Raw genomic sequence first — 20,776 nt, 5'->3', positions numbered from 1 at the left:
ATGTTCAAGTGCCACTTATGAACTTTATGAAAAGCCATTGAATTTGTTTGTGCCCTGAAGATGTTTAACTATCAAGCTAAGATTTTTGTAAAGTAGATTTCTAGTCACATCTGCATTTTAAGTAGAATATCCTCATTTGTTTATATTTTCATTTCCACTGACACTCCGATGTATAATATTTAAATGGGAAGACATATGGGGTTATTTATACATATAATTTATGTGGAATTGAGATAAATGTGGGTTTTTTAGATTGATTTACTTTATCACATAATTCTCCAGATCACTGAAATAAGAGAGTAAATGGTTAGGACTGAATTTTGCTAACTCTTCATCTTCCTTTTTGCCAATTTATTGTTAATTTTGTGCACAGTGCACCTCCCCACCCATAGCACAGGGATATTGGTTGAGGCAGTATTTAAACACGATGTGACTTTTTTATTTGGAGGAACAATGGTCCCTTCAAGGTTTTGGTGAGGATTTCCTCAGTCTTTCTCCTCTTGGTGACTGTGCCCTTTGTGGATTCACCACCTTGCAGCTTGTGTGTGATCACGAAGCCACAAGAAGGAATACAATACATAGGTCTTGTCTGGCTTGGTCCTGGCTCTGAATTGACGTTATAATTTAATTAGTAGCCTTCAGACAGGTTTTGTGTTCTCTCTGATTCCACTTTTCTGTCCTATGAGGCCATCCAGACGAATTTCCCATCTTTTCTGTTTCCATCATGGCTTTCTTTATTGACAGTTTTACACTGGGAATAAATACACTCATGCTTTAAAAATAATTAACTTTCTGCCTTATTTCTTTTCTTTGTCTCTTTCATGCTCTGTCTTCCAGATTATTAGCTTATTAAATGTTTTCACACCCCAGAAAACGCTGGAGGAGTTCCAAGACGTGTAAGTAATAAAACAAGAGAAGTAATGAAGGAAGGTTGAGCCCCACCTCACTCAGATAACTCCAGGGGAATGGCAAAAATAATAGCAATAGAAACAAAAAGGATGAAATTCCTTGCAAAGATCGAAGAGACCTAAGAGACAGGACCCAGGGAAGGAGGCAGCAGTATGCAGTGCAGATTCCAGGTGGTGTGACCTCCTGAAGGACACTCCTGCCTCCTTCTGGCCCATATGGTTTGTTGTTCCACACTCTTGGAATATCAGGAAAGTAAGAAAGCCATATTAATTATTTGCTCATTGTTTCTGTGAGTTTCCAGGATGGGTCAGTTCCTTTTGAGAAACATTAACAAAGAATATGCTGCAATTTTCTTTGTTCTTTTCCACCTGTCTTTGCAGGGCCTTTAATTTTGTGAAAAATGACTCTGTCTAGAAAGTCAGTGACAAACTGACTGAGGGGCAGTTATTCGGGGCACAGTTTTTCTTCCACAGCTGCAGCACACTTTAGAAACCCTTGTCCTGATTCCTTCCCTTGTTTGTAATCATAATACTTAGGAAAGTGTTGGGGAAATATAGGGAAAGTATGATCAATAAAGGTGAGAGAACAGATGGCCATGAACCACATACTAATTAGTGACGCTGCTCTCTGCCTGTGGGTTGTCGCTGCAGCTGTCAATCATGGTATACTTGGAATTTTCCCATCTTCTCGCAAGCAATCACAGAGCTTGGAAGTTCAATAAAACATAGACGAAGTACAGGATTCCAACAGTGTTGGAAAGTCATGCTAGACCTCTCTTCTGGAACTAAGGTTGTGGATTTGTGGATTTGCCTTCTAGTTACTTAGTGATGGAACTGATGGATGCCAACTTGTGTCAGGTGATTCAGATGGAATTAGACCATGAGCGGATGTCCTATTTGCTGTACCAGATGTTGTGTGGCATCAAGCACCTCCACTCTGCTGGAATTATCCACAGGGTAAGATCACTTGCTTTAGAACTGCAATGTACTGACTACCGCAGAAGAGAAAAAAAAAACAGCTTTGAATTATCTTCTCGGGGAGAATTAGCACCCGACTGACGGATGTGTAGAAGGGACTTCTATGTGTGCTCTGGGTGAATTTGAGTTTATATTTTTGGTCACTGAAAGTCAACTTCTGAAGAGTCTTGTTTTCCTAGCCCACTGACAATGGGAGTTGGATGAGTAGCTGAAATAATATTTCTCATTTCCAATTCCTTTCTGGAAATACAAAGATTTTATAATAATACAGCTGCCCCTATGTATTCCCCTGTCAGGCCTAGAAATGACATTTACCCTTAAAGGTTTATGTTGTTCTAAAGAGAAACCTAAGAGATATCAAGAAATGACATGTTATTTTCACCAATGTGAGCCTAAATAATAAAAATGATGGTAAAGTCTTCTTCTGAACTTAAAATATTTTATTAGGACTTTTTAAAAAAAAAAAAATCTAAAACTACCTGTGACATGTCACAGTGGTCCTGTGCTTCACACAGGGTCCCGGGGGCAGGCTGGCTGTTGCAAGGCTGCCTTGTGTAGCGTTAGGGAAGAAACTGCAGTCCCTGTAGATACTCACTTTCATTTTCTTCCCTGTTTCTGTCTTCAGGACTTAAAACCCAGTAACATAGTAGTCAAGTCTGATTGCACATTGAAGATCCTTGACTTCGGACTGGCCAGGACAGCGGGCACAAGCTTCATGATGACGCCGTATGTGGTGACGCGATATTACAGAGCCCCTGAGGTCATCCTGGGAATGGGCTACAAGGAGAACGGTAGGGATGTTTCCGGAAGAGCGAAGCAGGCTTCATGCTTTAGATAACCGAGAGGCATGCTTGTTGTAACATAGACGACTTCTTTTGAAAAGGAGCTTGCCTGCTCTTCATTTTCAGAGTTCTCTTAGATACCATTGGGGGGAGGGGATGGGGCGTGAAGGATGTGAAGGGACGCTTCTGAGAGGCAGGCTTAGCTGCAGGAACTCTAAAATGTGATAGCAGAAAAGACTTGCAAATAGGGCTCACTCAATTAAGCAGTCAAGCGGCTGCTGATTGGCACACAGGTTTCAGAGAGGGAGAATCACTGCTAACTGCCCGACTCTGGCTTTTGTGTAAAATCTCAGGTTAATAGCTCTGGTCCTCAGAAAAGATGCACAAAGAGATTGCAGAATCCTGGATCAAGTCAAGTTAGCATAATTCAAACTATAACCTTCTTGTTCATATGTCAAATCCTCTGTAAGTAATATTTAGTGTAGTACTATCTAGTAAATCTTAAATAAATTCAAAATGCCATATAAAGGAAAAAAACATTAAATTTTACATTATTTCTTTGACAAGAAAGTCGGTCTAATATACATGAACATGTTGAAAGACACAGAAAGATATTTGAAATTCAAATTGAATTTTGATTGATTAAAATAGAGGGTTATAAAGTACGTCTTAGAAAGCCTTGTGATCTATCATTGTGTCTGGAATACCTATTATAAAGAGTCATGTTGAAAACCATATCGAATATTCTGAGAAGTTAGATTTGTATATGTGCCCCGAATGCCGGTTTTTATGTTTTATATGTTTAATCTCTAGAGATCTATTTTCACACATTTCATCAAAACAACTACTATGGCGGTTTTGAGTATAATTCCCGCAGAGGGCATTTGTGAGCCTTTGAAGTTAAGAGCAATCATTTGCATACTTCCAGTCTAGGGACATTGTTACATTGCTGTCTTTGTCAGCCCTGAAGCAGGCCAGGTTCACTTGGACAGCCACTGCTAGAGCTGTGTCACCTTCTGACTTATGTTAATGGAGCCCTCCTCCTCTTTCTCCCGAGTGAAACCCAAGGAGGTTCAATTAGAGAGAAGTCCAAAACTGAAGACCAGAGTTACCAATAATGTATTGTATATTTTAAGGGAAAGAGTTGGAATGACCCAAGCCAGGGCATTGATAAATGTGTGCGGTATGGGATATGCTGACTACCTGATTTGATCATTACACACAGTGTGCACGCAGCAACTACCCTTAAGTATGATTACTGTGCCTGACAAAAACTGGGAGGGGTGAGGACGGACAGAGCCTGGAAGTCTGAGTTTGCCTGGTCTGTGTATTTAGATCTTTGTCCCACAGACAGAAGGTGATCAGTCCTGTTCCTTTCCTTATTTGAGAGGTCTACAGAACAATGAAAAGCCTTCATTTCTGTGCACGGAGGTGCGCCTCATACCCTTGTGCCATGTTCTGTCTCAGCTGAGGGTGGTTATCATGCAGAAGACAAAACAGCTTGTCCTGCTTCAGGCATGCCCCTCCCGTGCACCTCACCCCTCCTTCCACCCCTTGGAGCAACTCTGCCCAATGTTTCTGTTTCAGAATCCCCTTGGCATTGATACATGAGAAACAGCGAGAGAGCTAAGGTCCATAGGAGAGTGTTGGTTAACAAACAGGACGATCAGGACACACACAACGTGCACTTGAGTCTTAACACCTTTTCTACATTTTTCACTTTTCAACATCCCCTTTGTGCAGATGCTAATTTATCAGTTTTTTCAAACTATTTCAGATAGAAGTTAGAGCTGATGCTTATCTTAAAGAATAATTTCTGGGTGAAAAATCAGCCCTGTAACACGGGAATTGCAGCCCCTCACCACAAAGCTCGCCAACCATTTCCTAGCCTCTCGGATTTGGTTGAATGAACTTTTATTTGGGACAAAGGGTATTCTCTTGTTGCCCACTGCACACAGCTGCACAAAACAGGAAGTGAACGCAGTCACCCTACATGGATGAATCTAGCAAATGCTATCAAACCCGTCTCCAAGACCTTTAGTTGACGCCTGCCTGGAGATACTGTTGGTTTAGTGAGTGTTCTTTTCCTGTCCAGAACACCACCAACTCCTGTCCGTAAAGATGCAGTTTGGGCATCCATACAGTCCTCTGTTTTACACATGAATTTGAGCACTCACTGTAGAGCCTGCGTGATAACACAATGTGGATTTTAACTCACATTCAGGCACGTTAGGTGGAATGTGAGAGTCTTATCTTCCAGTCCCCAGAGCCAGTGACCTCAGTTAACCTTGCTTTCCTCCTCTGTCTTCACGCCCTCTCTCCTGTTCTAGTGGACATATGGTCTGTGGGATGCATCATGGGAGAAATGGTCCGCCACAAAATCCTCTTTCCCGGAAGGGACTGTATCCTTATACCTTTGGCTTCACCTGTTTCCGTTTCTCTCCCTTTAAACTCATAACGATTTTCCCAGCAGAGGAAAGACAGAAGCAGGAAGTTGGGTAAGTGGAGCGCTTCTCACAAGGAAGTGATGATTTCTATACCCTCACCAGCCTGCAGACGCCTACCACAATAACTTCTGCTAATTAATTTTCCAATAGACTTTTTCTTCTTAAACCACTTTCTTTCCTAGAAGCCAAAATAGGAACATTGTTTCTCAGAATTAATGGATACTACCAGACTCTAAATGAAAAACAAACAAAACAACAACAAAAACATAATTAGCAAAAGAATTCACTATTTTCAAGTCATTTCCCATTTTCTTTCTAATGCTATTTATGATCCACAACATTCGAGTATGATTTCCCTACTCACTCTCCCTGACATTCAAGCTTTAGTCTAGGGACCTGTACGAAGACAGGTTTTACTAGGCCACTGCAACATGCATGACCCCAGTAAATCGTGAACCTTCACCCTTAGAAACTCTGATTATTAATCAAATGAACAGAGGCCAGGTGACTTTAATAGGGCTTCATTTGCTTGAGTTTGAGATGTTGAACTTTGGTAGATAAATAGGTTATTATGGGGCTCAGTGGGTGGAGTGCCTACTGCACAGGAGTGAGCACCTGAGTTCAAATCCCTAGCATGCTTGTGAAAGCCAGGTGCAGAAGCACACCTCTGTAACTGCAGTGGTGGGGCAGACCTCCCTGCCAGCCAGCCTAGCCAATCAGAGAGCTTCAGGTCTCCTGACTGAAAACCCAAGGTGGAGTGTGACGGGGGGCCACACCTGACAATGACCTCTGACCTCTGCCTGCACCTACACACTTGAGCATGCACACATAAAGATTAGGGCATTGATTTTCCAGCTAAGTTTCTTATAGGACTGTGTACAAATGAACATTACATAAGCAGAAGAATTTCTTCAGTGACCAGAGGTTGACTCCCTAGTGAAAGGACACATTTGCGTTTATGACATGTAGGAAATAAACTTCACATATTAACAGGAGAACATCCTTTGACAAGCGCACAACAGCTTGCTGATGGATGCTAGTGCCAATTATGGTCGACACGAACTGGTAACTTCAGTAACAATACAGTGTTAGCTCATAAGAATTGTTAAATAAGAGGTTTTGGATTTTGTCAATAAGAAACATGGCAGATTATTACTCATTTTATTTGAGAAAGTTCTATTAAGTAATTCCTTTATTATGTAAGAAAGATTATAATTTCATTTCAACATACAAAGAAAGGTTACAGTTCAAAACTTATGACTCGATAAGAAGCTAATAGCAAACAGGCATTCATGCTTTCTGCTGGATATCGGTGTGATATTTGCTGAGTCCCAGCATTAACGCAAAGTGCTGGTCTCTTCTAGCCCTTCAGTGGTAAAGACCCTGGACAATGCATTACTTCTCAGCACTTGAAATTAGAGATTGAATTACAAGCGCTGAATGAATACAATGCTTACCACTATCTAAAGATACACAAAGCTTGTGAAATGAACCAGTGATGACCTCATATTGAATACGTGCTAAGTGACAGAACTTTGAATGTATTGGGGTAAAACATATATTGATAAAATTGATCTTACCCGTTCCTTCCTGTTCTTTTTTATTGTTAATATGAGCACATTTTAAACTGTGTGCACAATTTGCACTTGGTGCTGTTGTCTTTCTTATTGGACAGTGCTGGTCTAGAGGGAGGAAACTCTGTGACAGCCTTCTGTCTATAATCCATTTTACATAACTATTGGCCTTGTGTGCCTTTGTCCATAGGCACATTTCACATGTGATCTGAGAATTTTTTTTACATCACGTCAATTACCTGTAGTTTGGGGGCCATTTACATAACCGCTGCGGCTGAACAACATTATAATCCATATTCACGTGTCAGTGTGCTGATCTTACTCACAAGCAGGAATTATTCCTTGTGCTTTTGCCTTTGGAGTAACATACATTAAAAACAGAGACCTTTCTATCACTGCTCAGAGTGGAGCTGTAGCCTCTGTGGGTCGCCCACCCATGAAGACAGACAGGCCAGGATTTCTCATCAGTGTGGGACATGGCTGCTCCAGGTCCCTTTTTCCACAGGGCAAGGGCACCCTGTGAGCTGTAATGTAGCTCTCCACTTCTTCTCAGGGTTGCACTTCTGTCTTGACCGTTGAAACTCAACAGCTAACACAATTAGAATAAACTGAAACTTTGAACATCTAAATTGATCCTTCAGCAAAATGGAGATAATCACATCATTGTTGATGTTCTGATTTTCAAAAAAAAAAAAATCTTTCGGGGCTTTGCCTTTATTTTTATTTGTTTTAGAAAAATTTTCAAACCTGAAATAAACCTGTGCGAAAGTCAGTATATAAAATCTGCATCCTGTCACATGTGACCGCAGTTTAGTCTCTGATGCAGAGAGTGTAGAATGTAGCGTGTTGTGTACCTTATTGAGAATGGTTACTACACAGGACACAGGTGTTTGATAGCCAAGCTGACGGTCCTGTGTGATGCAAGGCTACAACACTGTCACTTTCTGATAAGGATTTCGTACTGTCCTTAGAGCAAGGTCAGGCCATTGAGGTGACTCACTAAACTACAAAGTCAGGCACAAGGATGTGGTGGTTTCCTCAGAGAACAGCCATGGCAACATGTTAGTGTAATTGAAATAGTTCTAGGGTTTGTTGGTAGTAATATCGAAGTTTAATATATGTTAATTGAGACTTTGACTAGTTCATCTGTAGGCTCTGCTACTTAAAAATATTAAAATATGTTTAAATTAATTAATATTAATAAGAGAATCAAATTATTCTGACTGGAAAATGATGCAATAGTCTATATCCAATATTATTTCTTACCTCTCACAGGACTTTTATTTCTGTGTGTAAAGCAAAAACATCAAAATGCCTTTACAAATCAGAAAAACCTTATCAAAGTTTCACCAACGACTTTTTTTCCCACTTAATCTATCTTTACGTTTTAAGAAACATTGTGGACTTTTCTGGGTATTTGATGTTTTCCTGATGCCATCACAGGGTAGTTTACTCACTAGTGAATGAGGATGTTAGCAAAGATATGCAATTATAAACATAAAAAAACACAGAGCGCCAGGGACAGGGCTCATTTGGTAAAGTATTTGCCTTGTATGCACAGAAACATGAGTTCAGTTGTGAGAACACATCAAAGAGACGAGACATTGCTGGACATTCCTGTAGTGCTGCCACCAGGGACATAAATTCAGGGAGATCCGTGGGATCACAGGCAGCCAGTCTAGCTTATCGAGCAGACTCCAGGCTAGTGAGAGACCCTGTCTCAACAAATGGTGGGTAGAGGCTGAGGAATGCTGCCTGCAATTGTCCTTTGGTTCCCTGTGTGTGCTCACACATAGGCATATGCACCTGCTCACCCATGTACACATGAATATACACACTCGTGTACAATAGTCTTATTTGCTTTTCATTGATTAATTTGTTAATTATTATAATATTTAAATGTGTCTAACTCATTTTCTATTGTGCATTAACTCATTCAATTTTCACTATAATTTTATGATGAAAATAAATTCCCTCATACACACACACACACACACACACACACACACACACACAGTTTACAGAGTACAGAGAACAGGGCCTTCTGCCTTGCATGTGAATTTGTTTCTTCCAGGAAGTTTATAGTGAAGCAACTTCAAGCTGCTCCTTTAGAGGTTTTCCCAAAACCCTGTGCATCCCTCCCTCCCTCCCTCCCTCCCTCCCTCCCTCCCTCCCTCTGTGCACTCATCTCAAGCCTCAGCCTGGCAGCACTGTCTTCTGGGTCCCAGAGACTCCACTGCACCCCCTGAACTCTTCTCTGGATTTCAGAGACTCCCACTGCACCTCTGCACAGTTCTCTGGACCCCAGAGACTCCACTGCACCCCTGCACTGTCCTCTGGACCCCAGAGACCCCACGGCACCCCTGCACTGTCCTCTGGACCCCAGAGACTCCACTGCACCCTTGCACTGTTCTCTGGATTTCAGAGACACCCAGTACACCCCTGCACTGTCCTCCAGATTCCAGAGACTCCCAATGTACCCCTGCACTGTCCTCTGGACCCCAGAGACTCCCACAGCATCCCTTGCCTTTTAATGAACCTTTTTAAAGTCTGGGTTTTTTTCTATTGAAAATATTTTTTCATACAATATATTCTGATCACCTTTTCCTCTCTCTTATCTTCTCCCAGATCCTTCTCACCTCTTCACCCATCCAATCAATGCTTTCTTTTTCTCTCTGTTTAGAAAACAAATAGGCAAAACCAGCCAAACAAAGAAACAAAAACAGTACAACAGCAACAGGAAAACAAACAACAAACAAAAAACCCTGGAAAAATCAGAGAAGAATTGAGAAAGAGAAAGCATGAGAAAAACACACACAGAGACATGCACACACACACACACAGACATGCACACACACATACATACAGACACACATACATACAAACAGACATGCACACATAAATAGACACACACAGACATGCACTCAAAAGCATCCACACTTAGACACACACACACAGGAACACACATATACACACACACAGAAGCAAAACTCATGAAAACACAAATTAGGGTTTCTCTCCTTAGGATAAATGGAAGATGGCGTTTAAAAGGAAGAAGTAAGAATTTAAAATCAGCTTGCTTCTGTCAAAAACTTCAGATGTTTCGGAAAATTGACGACTCTATTTTAACAACACCTGGAAATGCTCAAAGTTTCTTTTAAATGAAGCAACACATTATCTGAGTATGATAGTCGCAAGTACTTTTGCAGTCTGCCTGTGCAATGCAGATGTACACAAGCAGGCACACACACATACATGCACACACACAGGTACATGCAGAGAGAATGGAGATTCATACCAGTTGGAAATATATTAGCTATTATGCCAATAACTGTCCATTGAGAGGAAAGCAACATAGGAACCTTGTTCCCATACTGACGGCTGATATTATGGACTATATATTTATATACACATATACATATAGATGTATACGGATTATTTCTGAAAATGCCACAAGATTTTATTCTAAAAGATAAACTGGTCAGTTTTAGGAGAGAAGTGACCCAGCATTACGTCACACTCCCATATTCCCAGATTTTATTTTAATGTGGAAATAGTCATTGCTTATTGCAGTGGTTCTCCACTTTCCTAACGCTAGGACCCTTTAATATAGTTCCTCATGTTGTGGTGACCCCAACCATAAAATTGTTTTTGTTGCTACTTCATAACTGTAATTTTACTACTGTTATGAATTGTAATGTAAACAGCTGATATGCAAGTTATCTGATATGTGATTCTTGTAAAAGGATCGTTGAACTCCCAAGGGAGTCTTGACTCACAGGTTGAGAGTTGGCTTAGAGACCAGGAGCCGTCCTACGGAGCCAAGGGTGATTTGATACGTAGTATTCCATTCTAAGTGGCTACAGCCGTGAAGTGGGCACCTAGTGGGCAGTTAGTTTTGCTCATTTTAAACAAACAAAAACTATAAAAAAGATATATTGTATTTGAATATAAATTATGTAACTAGAAACATCTTTTTATGTATCTAGTTTCTACATGTGATACAATGTACATATGTGTTATATGACAATATAAAGCTAGTTTATTGAAAACTTACTATCACCAGGCAACATGGAAAGGGATTTACCAGAAATACAGTATGGAAATCTTTAAAATTCTACACAATAAATGCTTTTTATTACTGACATTTTAGAGGGTAAAAGTAACATCTAGAGAGGTGAAGTTGGTCAAGGTCACATGACAGTAAAGTGGCGGAGATAGTCTGAAGCAGGAAGAAGGGTGTAGACATATCTGCCAGAGGGACTGTAGGCCTCCCATTTACCAGAGGGACTGTAAACATATCTTCCAGGGGTCTGTAGACATATCCTCTGCTAGAGATACTATAGATATAACTTCCAGAGGGACTGTAGACATATCTGTCAGAGATGCTGTAGGCATATCTGTCAGAGGGGCCTATAGACATATCTTCCAGAGAGACTGTAGAAACCACCCCCATATGGGAAAGAGAAACAGATACAACAAAGTCTAGATAACTCTTTGGCAGGAAGCCTTTTCCAAACATTTACAGACATGCAGGAGATCACACGGCTTTGCTTTAATTACCTGCCTGTCTTCTTTAACCCTCCTGTGCCACACACACTCACACACTTACACAGGTTATACAAACATACTGCACATACACATGACAATACTACAAACACACACTACACAGGTCACAGACGTTCGCACTCTGACATTATATATACTCAGGAATGTGCAAACTACACACACATTCCACATACATGCTACACACACAGTATACTCACCACAGTTATAGTGTATAGATACACACAGTATACTCACCACAGTTATAGTGTATAGATACACACAGTATACTCACCACAGTTATAGTGTATAGATACATCCACACACTCCACACACATTCCACATACATGCTACACACACAGTATACTCACCACAGTTATAGTGTATAGATAAATCCACACACTAGAGACACCTGCACTCACATCACACACACCACACATAGACGGGTCACTTTGGGACAGAGTGATAAAAATACTTGAGCAATTTAAAAATAAAACACTTTCCCAGAGCTGTTCCTTTTTTTCCCTTTCTTTCCTCAAAGATTCTGAGCGCAGCAGCCTCTTGTGAGGCTGTGATTACCGGATGCTGCTAACTCATCATGATGGACACACAACCATTTGCTGTCTTTCCCTGATAACTTGCATGGCTGTGTTTTCCTGAAATGAAAGCAAACACATACGCTCCTCTGGGTTTAGGAACTAAGCAATGGACACCTTGGGTTTCGCCCCAGTGAGATTTCACAATGGAAAGAATCTCCAGGGACCTCCTTCAGGACTCTGCCAAATTACTACATGTAATTTGAAGCCCCAGTGGAGCGAAGCCATGAGGTGCTGCTGTCCCACCCCTCCCCGGTTTGCTCCACTTCCCCCCATTCTGTTCCTTTCAGTGTCTGCTTGCTTGTCTCTGACTTTCCCTAAGAGTAAGTGGGTGCAGCCCCACGAGGGAGGGTGTTTTCCTTTTTCCTCGCCCTTCCGCATCCTTCCCTCCCTGTGTCCTTGCCTGCCTTCCCGGTCTCAGTTCTGGATGATAACTCGCAGTAGCAGGAGACCACTGTAATTGACCCTGACGTTCCAGGTTCCCTTTGATGTTCAGCCTCAGAAGCGTTTGCTCTCTAATCTTCCTTACTTCGTGTTGAACAGTCGCGTTTGAATAGCCAGCGCGTTCTGCACTACAAAAGCCCATATTTATTTATGGGAGCTGACGAGACTTCCAGCTGAGAAACTGCTCCTTTGATGGGATTCAATGATGGAGCCCTCATATTCCAAAACACTCGTCCTCCAACAGGCATTTCTGCTTCTGCAAACTTATTCATATTTATAAACAAGCATAAATGCCTTTTATAAAAGAAATTTTCCTTTGGGATGCTAGCTGCTAGCTTTTCTTCCTCTCCTTTTTCAGAGATAGCACATAAAAGAATAAAAATGAAATTGATTCACGTGCCTCCCATATTAACACAGCCTGGGATAATTTTCAATACAAATCACTCAGATTCCAGCAGATGAATACAAATTAGATCTTTTAAATCAGAAGTGAGAGAAAGCATTGAATTATAATTGCAAAGTAATATAACCAGACACCAGTAGCTTCAGATGGCTTTGTTGGTTCCACTATGCAGCAGAAAGGGCTGGGCATTTTGTGTGAGTCCGCTTCTACCTCAGAGCCCCCTTGGTCAGGGACCAGCCTCTGCCTCAGTCAGGGAAGTTCAGACAATGAGTCTATGGTGTGAGTGGCCTTGATGTTTTATTTATGTATGGATCTATTTCCGTGTTCTTGTTTATATTCATTTCATCTTTGTTTCCAGTTGACATGTGGTCGGTAGGGTGCATCATGGGAGAGATGGTCAAAGGCACAGTGCTGTTTCCTGGCACTGACCGTATCCTTCCCTGGGGCCGCGGGTCTCTGTGCAGGCTTCTCACCTGATTCCTTTTGCATTTCCAATGTAAGACTGCTGAAGATCTCCGTGGCCCTCAGAGAGCTTCTGTGAGATCAAATGTCAAGTATTTTCCAGCTCGCTTCATGGTAGAATGAGCTTGTCTCCCAGAAAGACCTTCCACGGATGGGACAGCATGAGATAGGGGAGGCTCAGCCTCGCGTTGAAAGCTCTGCCTTACTTCAGCTCTGTCCGATTCCGAGACTGTTGTACTGTTCTGTTGACAGAGATTCAAAAATGAAGACACATATGTAGCTAGATAATAAATGACCGAGCCAGTGTTCACACTGGAGCTTTATCGTTTTTAAATCATAGGAAATTAACACTCCCTTAGCGTGGAGCGCTTAGCTCAGCCACAGGTGAGATTGGTTTAAAACACAGGCCCAGAGGACACACCGCACATCTCATTTCCTCCCTCATCAGCCTCTCTTCAAACAGCCTGTCTCGTTGACTTCATTTATAGGAAGAGTGGTTTCTCCAAACCTGCTCTTATCTTCTCAGATTATTAACTAGCAATATTTAAAGCCTCACTGATTAACAGTGACTAGATAAACACATCTGGAGAAGTCATTTAAATCACTTAGAGGAGTAAAAGTAACCCTCTCTGAAGTAGAAACTGATGGATAGGAGTCCAGAGGGCCCAGGGCAGACATGTGGCTGGCAGCTCCTAGCAACAGCCCACCCACCCGCTTCTGTAGGTGAAATGACCACTGTGTTTGATCACTTTTGACAATGTTCCGTCCTCATCGTTGTAAGGGGAAAACTGAACAGAGGTGCTCACTGTTTGAAAGCAGATCTGAGTCTCTAATTATGGGCTAATATCTAATTAATCTGATTAATAACATCATGGGATTATACACTGGCTTTAAGTTTTTAACACCCTTCCATCTCCATGGATAACAAAGTGTGTGTGTGTATTTCATACACAGTTCCACACATATGTGTATAGTATAACATAACTCCATACATATTTTCTTTAAGTTTAAAGGGTGGCGGTGGTGACACACGCCTTTAATCCCAGCACTCAGGAGGCAGAGGCAGGTGGATCTCTGTGAGTTTGATTCCAGCCTGATCTACGGAGTGAGTTCCAGGGCAGGTGCTACACAGAAAAATCCTTTCTCAAAAAAAAAAAACCCAAAAAGTAAAAAAAGAGAACAATTCAGAAATTCACAAGTGTTAGAGAGTGATCAAAGAAAGACAGGAACACCTACCTTTAGCCACACACGTATGCACACAGGGGCACCCACATATGCACATGTGTGTATACCCCCCCCACATGCACATACACCTATACTGAATACACAGCATGTAAAACACCACCAATACATAAAAGGATAAGCTGTTTGTTTCCATTTTCGCTAAAATTCTTTTCTCTGACCTTAAAACATGACACTCTGATTTTAAAAATCTTTCTGCCTATATTGCTATTCTGTTTCTACTAATGCATCTTATTAAATGGTGTTTATAAATTAGTGCCATTGTTAATTGTTTTGAAGATATATTGCACTTGCTCAAAATAAGGCTATTTCATATTTCCAAAAAGAACCAAAAACTAGAATTTCTTTCATTCCCCATGAGTCAGCTACTTTTTTCTTAATGTTTGGGAATAAATTTGAGTTAGTCAGTATGGTCTTTGTTCTTCCAGAAATTCATTTGAGTTGAATTACTGCAGATTAAAGCAATGTCTGCCACCTGAAGGCTAGACTGACAGTTCCACAGCCGATTGTGGCACACTGCGAGATTCCCCAATGGGTTAGCGAACACAGCCCGGGATTATTAAAATCCTTCCTTGGGAGAAGCAGCTTCCGCCTCACTGTTTAACCTGAATGTCAAAACCCCCAGTGGACAATTCTTAAGTCCACCGTGGTGTCCCAAGATCACACCATGCAGACCTAATGTGAGGCTTTGATCTTGATTTTTTTTTTCTGAGTATCTTGAGACAAACCCATAAATTTCATGGGGGAACCAGTTACCTGTTCAAGCACATTGGTGTATTTTTAGTCTTTTAGATGCATGTTATAACTACTGACTGTGATGGAGTTTGCCTTTCAGGTGCAGGATGTGCTATTTACCTTAGTAGGTATTCCTTATCAGAGATAAGCTGTTTGAGGAGGAAAAATGACACTGAAATCTATTAAAGAGGGGCTTTAAAATGGAGCCGGAGATGATGAATCCTTCGGATACGACCTGTTCAATACATTATAAAGTCATACTGTTTTAAAAGTCAGTAAACACATCCTCAAATGATTTCTACAAGCCCTTCCATATCAGCTGCGCACATCATTTGGATATAGTCACACAGAAAATGGGACTTTAATCAAACTTTCATGCTCTTTACATGACAAAGAATACAACATCCTGTCTTTAGCGGGAAGTTTGGAAACCAGATAGCCAATAGTTCTTAAAGTTGTAACTATTTCGTGGATAGATTTTTAAAATATATATAAATAACTCTCATTCCATCTTAATGTTTTTAACTCTGTACAGACCAATAGGAGTTTAGCTTCAGAGGTGGAATAGATGGCTCAGAGGCTAAGAGCACTGGCTGCTCTTGCAGAGAACGCTGGTCCCGTTCCCAGCACCCACAACTGTCCATAACTCCAGTACCAGGGAAACCAGGGAGAAGTCTTTTTTCTATAATTTTTAATTATTTTATTTTTGAGATTATAGTATAATTACATCATTTTCCTTTTCCCTTTCCTTCCTTTAAACTCTTCCATGAACCACTTTTTGCTCTTGTTCAAATTCATGGTCCCTTTTTATTAATTGTTGTTACATATACACCATACACACACACACACACACACACACACACACACACCTAAATACATCCATACAACCTGCAGTAGTCTGTATAATGTTACTTGTATGTATGCTTTCAGGGCTTAACATTTGATATTTATTTGATACAATTGTTATGCTAGGCTGGAAGCTGGAGATTGTCTTCCTCCTTAAGTTTAAATATAAAAATCTTTACCAATGTCATTTGGCATGAACTTTTCAACAGGGTCACGTGTAACCCAGGCTGGCCTTGAACTCATTGTTCAGTTCAAATTCTGCATGGACATCTGATCCTCCTGTTTCTACTTCCCAAGGGCTCAGCTCACAGGTATGCCCCACATTGCATGGTTTATATGGTGCGAGGGATTGACCCAGGGCCTGTGCACACTAGGTAAGCTCTCCACTTGAACTGTTGCCCTACCTTTGTTTTCCTGACCTCACAGAAATTTGATTGTCCCCTGTTAACAATACGGCGTACACAGTCACACCCAGAAATGAATGTGGCCTTCCAGAGAAGTGTCCCAGGATGGAGCACAGTGTCCTGGCGCATAGCTTAGATAGAGTCAGTGTGGTCAGTGAAACTATTGGCCTTAATGATGTCACAAATGTGAATGGGGCTTTGAGCTTCCTCGCCTCTAAATATGGATGCCAAACCTGCAACCACATGCAGATAAGATAGACCTTTGTTTGTGAAGCCAGAACGCTGCACCCGGAGGACTCTGCCATTCACATTAGAGAATGAATGCTGCCAGGGGAGGTTAAGAACTGTCTCCTAAAGAGCCTGTCCAGATGACGAGTCTAGGAGGTGAAGCTCCAGTAGCTTAAAAAATGTTGCTTCTGCCACGTATATTAATACACTTTAGAAAATGTAACTCTTGTCTGCTTTTGATTTGTAAAGAGCGGTCACAATAATAGATTTATAAGAAAAAACAGTGATAGTGAAAACCACAAGCATCGCATGTCTGACAGCAGGCCCCAGAGGTCCATCCTCACGGAGCCACTGTGTCAGGCTCAAGATTGTCCGCCCTGGCTGACCATACTACCTCCTGTGTTCACTCCTAAGGAATGTGCTGTTAAAGAACTGTGTTTTAAACATTTCTTCATGTTTTATGTTATCAGAAAATTATTTTTGAGACAGAAAAAATATTCCCAAATGAAAAGTAACACAGCTAAAAACTGTGTTCTCCCCGTACAAAGCCTCGCACACACTATGCAAATCATTTACCCCTGAGCTGCATCCCCGGGTCCAAACTAAAATGTTTTTAGAGGAATAAAACAACTCAAACACCACCAACATTATAGGAGACGATCGTGTGTGTGTGAGTGTGTGTGTCTGTTTGTGTGTGTCTACCCTGATCTTATCAGTGTCCTCATATGTAAAAGTGCTTTCAAGATTGAATTTTATTATGGAGAGATATAGTTACTAAACACCTGGGCTCACTGTATGGTGTGAGGGAGCCGCCTGTACTGTCCTCGGCTGGCCTCATGGACAATGCAGCCTCTGTTCTCTTCCTCCTCTGGACCAGTCTTCCCTCCACAGGAGCTCAGGAGTCCTGATGGTCGCATCCCCATTTTCAAGATAGTGGCGTGTGAAAGAGAGAAAGCCTAGGACTTTTCCTTTCTCTGACTTATTTCCAGAGAATTGGCCTGGTAAGTGTGCTGTGACTGAGAGCTATTGGGTGATCTTTTCAAGAATTGGAACCTGTTACGTGTTGTGCCCAGATCACAGAGTCCCCCAAAAACCAACAAGGAGACTGAGTCCTGTATGTAAAAGTAGAGAGCCTTTATTCTGACATAAGTTTGCAAACTCGGTCTTTTTGTGTGGTGTAGGCAGAGAGGCCCGAGTTCAGTTGGGAGTCAGGGTTTTGTAGTAGCAAAGATGGGGGTGAGGGATTTCTAAGGTTCAGGACCCCTGAGTGGCTGACATTTCTCTAGGGGTGTCCTGGTGAAAAGCAATGCATGTGTGCTGGCAGGTGGTCCTATCTACGATGGTTGGAACATTAGGAATTTCCTTTGGAGGGTCTGTTCCTGGGTGATGCTTGGGTGGTCTCAGTTTGTAGTCTTTCTTGGAACCAGGGTAAACTACTGAGACTCAGGCCTCTGTTGAGCTTGTCATGGCTGGGTCCTACATTATGTCCTGTACCATGAACTCAGAAGCACAGGCAAGCCTTCTCATAGTGGTTTAGTAACTCACTGGAGAGTGTTGGAATATTCCTGGTTAGTATTTCCGTAAATGCAGCTGCAGGACTACTGGGTAGCAGTTATCACCCTTTTGTCTCTGTGATAACCAGCGCAGACCTAAGCCTTTGAACCCTAAATTAAGTGGTGTGTGTTGGGGTTGCAGGGAGTTTTTGTAAGTTTTCAACAGTGTGAATATTTGAGTGTGTGAACATGGTTTCATAGCATGATACTGAATTCACAGCACATGGGTTCTCCCTTCATTTCACTTCTCTTGGAGACCGTATCAGCTGACATTCTGTCCTCCAGAGCTGAACCAAAGCCACCAAGCCATACCCGACACCACGCCTATGCAGTGGCTAGTTAGAGATAAAATGGCATCTTCTGGAACTTTCCAGGATAGATATCGCAGGTGGCAATGCCTTCTTTAGTAGATGAGCAAAGAATTGGGAGAGAAATGTTGGGGGTTTTGAAGTTGCTAATGGAGGCTTTAGCATTTTCACACTCACTTCTGAATAGCGGGTCTAAGATAGTAAATCATTAGGCATGTCAATATCAACTCTAGAAACACTATGTGTAGTAACAGAATAATCAAAGACAGAAGAAAACAAAAGAGTAATTCAAACTGCATGGCAGGGAAAAATCCCCAGAGAGCTTTTTTTTTTTTTTTTTTTTTTTTTTTTTGGCTTTTTGAGACAGAATTTCCCTGTCCAGAACTAGCTCTGTAGACCAGGCTGGCCTTGAACTCACAGAGATTTGCCTGCTTCTGCCTCCTGAGTACTGGGAGTAAAGGCATGCACCACCACTCCCCGGCTCCCAGAAAGCTCTTTAAGCGTCTTCTGAAGGCAGAAATGTCAGAGCATACATTTCATTCACAATTATGACCCAAATAACCAGAAAGCAGAAGGTATTTTACATCAGTCCATTCATCAGGGAATGTGCCTTAGAAAGTTCTCCAATCTGGGACACTAAGTAGCACTTAGAGTCTGAGTTCTCAGCCTGCCAGAAAAGCTGGCAGCCTTGTGGCTCCAGCGGCTCATCCCTCATCCCTTAAGTGTACTCTGCTTCATTTCCCTAGGATGGTACCACTCAGGAAAGTCCTTAGTAACGACCAGTCACCTTTGCAAAGGATCTCATTTACTCCCAAGAGCAAAGGATTTGCAATGCCACTCTATTTAATCTGCAGTGAATTTAGAATTAGATGAGGAAATTTGCTGTCATAATTTTTATTAAGTGTCATTTTCCCGTTAATATCCAAGGCCTTAGATAATTTATCTCAGGGTGGCATTTTCTGAAATGACAGATCTGATATAGAAGTACACACATTTACTACTCTTCATTTGCTGTGCAGGATGAGACTAGAGTATTCACTTCCTTCTTCTGCATAGCATACAAATGCCTCAACACTGTGCCTTCATCAAATGATATTAACAATTAATTTATAAAGGATACACCATATGATGCCATTATCTTATACCAGTACATTCTTTTATATTTAAAAGTACAAATCGAGGTAGCAAAGGCCTCGAGGTACCAGAGGACACGTCCCTGGTAAAAACCGAGACAAGCACACTGAAGATGCTCTGGGAGGGACACGGCCCCTGGTAAATCACATCACGAACTTCAGACCAACGCGAGTCAGCTCCTCCTATCACATTAGCTCCAGACGCCTGTTTTCTTCACAAACACTGACTTGAACGCGAGGAAAACACATCCTCCTTGTCCAGACACCGAGACATTTGTAGAAGGAAAGGGCTTGAAAGGAGTGTATTGAGCGAAGGCACTCTGTCTTAAAGAGGGTTGCGCCCAGAATTTGTTGCAAGACTGTTTAACAACCTCACTGACACAGCCTTGATTGTTCTGGTTTCTCTAGGTCCTGAATGATGATTCATTTAAAAATGCTCTCGGGTAGGAAAGCTTGCCCAGTGCTGTTAGAGACTCAAATTATTTTTTGAATTCCAGGATATGTGACTCGCCTTAAATTTTTTATCAAAAATCCCATAGAATTGTCTGAGGGCTGCTTCTTTGGATGCACTAAGTTATGGGCAGGGTACGGCCACTTAGAATCCCAGCACTTACCAGGAAGAGACAGAAAGGGTGTCGGGCTTGAGAGCCACTCTACAAGTCTGAAGCTGAACAGAGCTACAAAAAAATCCTGCAAAGAAACATCAACAAATAAATTAAAAGACACAGTTCTGTGTTGGAGGTTTTTATTGAATATTTTCATGACTCTAGTTGAACGAAATTAGAATAAAATAATGGGTTGATGATATTTTATCAAACTTGTTAAAATGACTTCTTTGTAGAAAATCTAGAAACTTTTGGCCTCCTTTAAACATGGCATTAATCCTTACTCTTTAGAATTCAGAGCAAGGTTGAGTCATGAGTCAATGATAGCCTGGCATGGCGTGGTAACTCAGTCACAGTAGAGAAAGTCCGTTTTCATGTTTACAGTGATAACTGAGCTTTAAACTCCATGAACACTGTTCTAAGTACTGAGATCTGTCATCCACCCATCTGTCTGTCTGTCTGTCTGTCATGTATCTATTTCCCTAACTACCTAACTACCTATCATCTATCCTGTCTACTTATATGTTATCTATAGCCATAGACTATAGCATGAGTTTTTGCAGGAGAGTGACTAAGCAATCCT

General features: G+C 41.5%; 1 protein-coding gene across 6 annotated transcripts in view; it reads left to right on the top strand.

Annotated features, from left to right (window-relative positions):
• The window catches only part of Mapk10 (mitogen-activated protein kinase 10), a 303,886-nt gene that overhangs the window by 226,772 nt on the left and 56,338 nt on the right, over window positions 1–20,776 (top strand). For all 6 annotated transcript variants that reach the window (XM_041641951.1, XM_041641950.1, XM_041641955.1 and 3 more), the window contains 4 exons: window positions 838–896; window positions 1,727–1,865; window positions 2,512–2,677; window positions 4,999–5,070. In XM_041641951.1, coding sequence (XP_041497885.1) covers window positions 838–896; window positions 1,727–1,865; window positions 2,512–2,677; window positions 4,999–5,070 — 436 coding nt within the window. The remainder of the gene's footprint in view (window positions 1–837; window positions 897–1,726; window positions 1,866–2,511; window positions 2,678–4,998; window positions 5,071–20,776) is intronic.

The sequence above is a fragment of the Microtus oregoni genome, unplaced genomic scaffold, assembly GCF_018167655.1.
Source record: "Microtus oregoni isolate MIOR12 unplaced genomic scaffold, Mior012 000072F_ref0000427, whole genome shotgun sequence".
In the NCBI taxonomy this organism is placed as follows: domain Eukaryota; kingdom Metazoa; phylum Chordata; class Mammalia; order Rodentia; family Cricetidae; genus Microtus; species Microtus oregoni.
The sequence above is the reverse complement of the archived record's forward strand: the minus strand, read 5'-3'. Positions and strand labels throughout refer to the sequence as shown.